This window comes from Triticum urartu, unplaced genomic scaffold (genome assembly GCF_003073215.2).
Source record: "Triticum urartu cultivar G1812 unplaced genomic scaffold, Tu2.1 TuUngrouped_contig_4903, whole genome shotgun sequence".
NCBI lineage: Eukaryota > Viridiplantae > Streptophyta > Magnoliopsida > Poales > Poaceae > Triticum > Triticum urartu.
The window spans coordinates 1-5,916 of record NW_024115531.1 but is presented as its reverse complement, the minus strand read 5'-3'; the positions used below and the strand labels follow the sequence as shown (position 1 = coordinate 5,916).

Sequence of the window (5,916 nt, the reverse complement as noted above, 5' to 3'; positions counted from 1 at the left end):
TCGGCGGCGGCCGCGGCCCGGGGCGGTATTGATTTTGCGTCGGTGTCCGGAGGCGGCGGGCTGGGCGCGGACCAAATCGTCGAGGAGGGGCAGGGGGAGGCCGCGGAGGACAAGGGCGGGCCGCCCGGCCTGCTCGACGCTCCTCCCGGCGTCCTGTTGGAGGTCAAGAAGGAGGCCGTGGTGCTGCTGGGCGGCGGATTGGGCGGGGTGCCTGCTCCCGTGTTGCGGATTGGCGATTTCGTTGCACAAGAGGATAGTTTGGGGGCAGCGATTGATGCCGAGATGTGTACTGTAGCTGCTGGTGATGCTGATGCTAGTAGCGTAGCTGCCGTTCATGCCGCGGCTAGTACTGTACCTCCGGATGATGCTGAGATGAGTACAGTAGCTGCTGTTGCTGCTGACACTAGTGCCATGGCTGCTGTTGACGCTGAGACTAGTGCCATGGCTGCTGTTGATGCTGATACCAGTGCCATAGCTGCTGTTGATGCTGAGACTAGTACCGCTGGGGCTTCTGTTGACGCTGAGATGAGTGCCATAGGTGCTGTTGATGCTGATACTAGTACCATTGCTTCTGTTGATGCTGAGATGAGTTCTGGGGCCATGGTAAATAAGGAAGTGGAGCGTGGAGGAGGCAAGGGGGAGGAGGAGAGCAAGGACGAAGAGTCGGAGAGCAGCGAGGATGAGGAATTAAGTGAAGCCTCATCAAGCAGTGATGAGGAGGAGGAGCCGGCCAAGAATGATGAGGAGTCGAGTGAAGCCTCGTCGAGCAGTGATGAGGAAGTGCCGGTGGCCAAAAAGCATAGTTGTCCCAGTGACATGGAGGCCCTCCTTGAAGAGGGTGAGCTTATGGCTGGAGTCGAGGATGAGGATGATGACGAAACACCAAAGGGTCCTATCAAGTCCAAACATGAAGTAGAGGTATTAAGTTTATCTCACGATGTGCACCTCTCTTGGGTCTAGTTAGTTGCAGCCGACTTGTATAAACATTTGTTTCATAGTCATTTTTTTCAATTGATAGCCCAGTAGAAGTTAATGCTTAGTTATCCATTTGTTCTTCTGAAAATCCTGCACTTTCTGTAGCTACCATAGCGACAAATTATTTTCTATTCCTATGTAGTTGCTACATGAACATACTTGGGCTCAGTTGCCAAAAACCAAAGTTTAAAAAAGCACTAGGCATTAATTGTGTGTTTTGCCACTTGCCGTTTTGCTACCGCATAGAGCTAGGCGCGGCTTTTTTAACTATGCCAAAACCACTCATATAACTGTAAAAATATTGTTGTTCCTTGATTGTATCTCTATTCTAAAGTAGATGTACCATACCTTGCAGGTACTTCCTCCAGTTCCAAAGATTGAAGTGCAGTTGGAACCGCATCATAAGGCACTTCCAGTGGGGACAATTACAGCTGTAAGTCTTGAATTTAACTTTGACTTCATCTAGATTTTTGTTTGCATTTGTTGGAAACAAAAACTGTGTTTTTCCAGCACTTTATAGGTACCTGTTCTTTCTATGTAATCTGATGATGATTTAATCAGTCACCGTTATCTGTACATGTTAAAACCAGTAGCTAATTGTAATGTAAGAACCAGAGATCTATGGTACTCACTGATGTATGTTTTTACTGTATTAGTAGTGCATTCTGGAATTTGTTAGTGTTTGGATGATTGTGTCTATACATTTCATTAATGCAGCTATTATTTTGAATAGCATATTTTTCCAGTGTTAGATATTTTTGTAGACAGATAGGGGTTCTTGTTTAGACTGTTGAAATACTAGTATATTTCCTATGAGATCCATATACTGATTGGTTGTCTGTTTTCTGGTCATCCAGATCATGGGGGAGAGAGTGATTGTTGAAGGATCAGTGGAACACAGTCCCCTGACTGAGGGTTCTATACTCTGGATAACTGAGAGCAGGACGCCACTTGGCATTGTTGATGAAATATTTGGACCTGTAAAAAACCCTTACTATCTTGTGCGGTATAATTCCGTGGAAGAAGTGCCTGCTGGGATCAGTGCAGGAACTACAGTCTGCTTTGTTGTGGAGTTTGCAGATCATATCCTAAATATGAAGGAGCTATATGCCAAAGGCTATGATGAATCTGCTGACCATGATGAGGAGGCAGATGAACCTGAATTCTCTGATGATGAGCAGGAGGCTGAGTACAAAAGATCACTACGACTGGTAAAAAGGCAGACTGATAGGCCGCATGATTCTAAGAAACCTTCTGGTGACAAGAAGAGGGCGCAGACCAGGGGTGCTGGATTTCGAAATGACATGCCACCAAGGATCCACAATACACCGACATCTGGTCACCAGTCACAGCGTCGTTTCCACCGCTCGGATATGGCTGACAGTGTGACATATCATTCGGGTCAACAAAATTCTCCGATGAGTACACCAAGGGACATGCCACCTAGAATCCATGATGCATCAACAGCAGATCGCCGAGCACAGCCTCTATTTCACCGGTCTGATATGGCAACTGCTGTTGCTGACAGCGCAACACGACAAACAGGTCCTCAAAACTTTTCTATGAGCGCACCAAAAATGCTGCCATCAATCTCAATGAATCATGCTATGCCATCACCTGTTCAACTTGCAAATCAGATGGGCAGTTGCTTCATCAATCCACAGCAGTTCTCTCAGCAGCCAAATATGGTTTGGCCCGGCGGGCTTCCACCTCCAGGGCAGCCAAACATGGGAGTTGATGGAGCTGCTCTTGCAGCTAATATTATGCAGAATATACTTATGGGAGCCAACCAGTTCCAGCAGTATTTACAGAATCAGAACTTTGGTGGCTTCCCAAATGGAATGCCCATGGCCCAACAACAATTTATGCCAGGGAGCACAATGAGTGCAAACATGATGCCATTTGGTGGACCGCCAGTAAATCATCCTTTTGGTCAGGCATCTCAATTTTCTATGGGGCAAGGCAACTTTGGTCAGTTTCCACACATGGCTGGCAACCAAGGGCCACCTGCTGGATTTCCCAACACCCAAGGATTTGGGCGCTTCCCATCACAACATGAGGATGGAGATCAGCCTCCTGGAAATGCAAACATGCAAGGACATGGGCGCCTCCCTTCAACGCACGGAGATGGAGGCCAGCCTCCTATGCAGTTCAATTCCCTACCATCACCCCGCGGAGATGGAGGTCAGCAGCCTCCTATGCAGTTCAATTCCCTACCATCACTCCGTGGAGATGGAGGTCAGCCTCCTATGCAGTTCAATTCGCTGCCTTCACCCCGTGGAGATGGAGGTCAGCCTCCGATGCAATTCAATTCGGGGCAGTTTAATCAGGGGAACTCATCCTTCCGTGGTAGAAGACCACAACAACGTGGAGGCCGACATTCACCAGGGAGAGGTGGTGGTGGCGGACGGCATCGCAAGTAGTTAGCCAGTGGTGGTACTTCCACCCCTGGTGTAATTTTGACTCGTGTTGGATGAATTTGGGTTAAATTCACATGCATGCTGCTCCCATGTACTTGCAAACAAGCAGTGTTCCCAGTTTCATGTAATACGCATGTTGTTGCTTGTTGTAATGCCCATTCATCCATGATAGCTACTGAGGTGTCCTGTGCGTGCTCCTATGTGGAATTTGATGCATTTCTTATTTATTGGCTGTATCTTTCAGTTTCTTGATGTATCCTGTTGTTTGGAGGGACATGATTATTTACGAGGTTTTGCAGCGTTTTTGTAGGCATGCTTTTATCTTTGATATATTTAGTTCTAGACTTTGTTTGCCAGTTTCTTTCTGAATTCAACTGTACTATATGCTGTTCTTTCATGCAAACAGTGGGATGCTGATGATTTTCTTATTTCTCGTATGCATTCAACCTATTACTCCCCATGTTAGTTGACCTGAAATATGCTATACCTTTCATTTTTCTATCTTCCAGTTCATGATGTGAGATATGTCTCCATTAAGTCGACACGGTTTACGACGCTGTGTGCCTGGAACTAAAAAGAGCATTTTATTTCTCTAAAATTCCTGACTATATAAACAGAGAGTTCAGTTTTGTTATCGCTCGTGGGCTGTATGGGCGGTTTAACTGAATGAGAGAACATACAAGCGATTCAGTTTTCTTCATGTAGTGCGATAAACACATTCACAATAAAAAGGAACAAACTGGATTTATGTGCAGCCATCACCAATAACCTTACCAAATTTGAGATATCTTCATTTTTCAGGGGCAAACGGAACCACAAAATGAAGTACTGCATATTGAAAACAGAGTACATAAGAGTATTCCTTCAGTAGCTGAAGGAAGACTACCTAGCTCGCGTCATCAATTCATTTTGTGAAATCATTTCAAGGAACCTTACATAAATGTATGAAGATCTTCCAAGTCGGGCGATCCGTGCAAACACTCAAGTTTGTACCTCTTGAGTGGTTGAACGGTGCACCTATAGCTATGGATCTTGTCTATAAAACACAGTTGGTGGAGAAGAAAGCAGAGAGTGAAAGAACAAGTGGCATCTCCAAGGGTGAGAGCGAAAAAACAAAGCACTTATAGATGAACCGTTTGGGAATGAGATGCATTAGGAATTCGAGTTGGAGAAGAAAGCCCGAGCATTGCCATGTGAGCTAGATTGAACTGCACAACAGATTCATGTCAGCTTCTCAGTTGAGGTTCGTCGGTCTCCCGCACAACCCAAGTGGCGGAGCAGCTTGCTTCCATCTCGCTAACTCTGACTCCCAGCTATCATGGCTGCTTTCGCCTCCAGTTTGTAGGCAAGTTGTTGCTTGTTGTAATGCCCGCTCATCCATGGTATCTACTGAGGCGTCCTGTGCCCGTGCGTGCTCCAGCAAAACCGGATCGTGTTGCCTATGTGGAATTTGATGCATTTTTTGGCTGTATCTTTCAGTTCCTTGATTGATGTATCCAGTTGTTTGGAAGGAAATGGTTATTTCTGAGGTCTTGCAGCATTTTGGCAGGCATGGTGTTACCTTTTCTTTCATGCTACAGTGGGATGCAGTATGTTGATGGTTTTCTTGTTGCACATATACACTCCGGATATTCGATTTGGCTCTGTGTCCATCAACCTATTAGTCCCCAGCTTATTTTGACCTGGCATATGCCATACCTTTCAATTTTTTTTCTAGTTCATCATGTGAGATTTGTCTCCAGGTAAGTCTACACAGTTTACGACACTGTGAGCCCGGGAACTCAGAAGAGCTTTTTTTTTTTTTGCTTTCGCCCCCTTGCCGGTTGTCACAAGTAGTTAGCCAATGGCGGTAATTTTACCCCCTTCGAAATTTAGATTGGTGTTGAATGCTTTTTGATTAAATTCGAGTATGTTGCTCCCACAGAAACGAGAGGTGTAACTAGTTTCCTGTAATATGCAAACTTCTTGCTTGTAAGCCCATTCATTTTTTTTCTTGACGGTGTAAAGCCCATTCATCCATGATACCATTATTTTGTTGTACTAGTATCTACGGGGATATCCTATGTGTGCTTCTACAACACAGGATCCTGATTTCTGATTCTTTACTCAGGTGAGACTGTATTCTTCATGCTTCTTGCTTAAGCAGAATTTGATGATATTTTTGTCTGTACCTTTCATTTCTTGATGTATCTTTGCTGTTTAAAGTGGGAGGGGAACGATTATTTATGGGATCTTGCAACGTTTTTGCACGGATGCTGTTAAAATTTGCTTGTTGTAATGCCCATTCATCCATGATATCCACTGAGGTGTATGAACATCTTTACAAGGAACTTGATGCATTACTTTTTGGCTATGTATCTTTAGGTTTTTTGGTGTATCCTGTTGTTTGGAGTTGGAAGGGAATGGATATGATGAAGGGATCTTACTAGTAGTCTGGAACACTGATGGCTCCCCCGAGCTCGGGCGACTCGCTGGGCGATCCGCCGGCGCCCCCGCGTGCTGCGTTCATTCAAATACAAAC

At 45.4% G+C, this 5,916-nt stretch overlaps 1 protein-coding gene across 1 annotated transcript; it reads left to right on the top strand.

The window, feature by feature from the left end:
* Positions 1-27: 27 nt before the first annotated feature.
* LOC125528479 lies at positions 28-3,669 on the top strand (the record flags this gene model as incomplete). The annotated part of the gene is given in 3 exon segments (XM_048692948.1): positions 28-918; positions 1,331-1,408; positions 1,833-3,669. Coding segments are annotated over 3 exon segments (2,535 nt in total), but the record flags the coding sequence as incomplete, so codon positions are not given.
* Between the last annotated feature and the right edge of the window lie 2,247 nt (positions 3,670-5,916).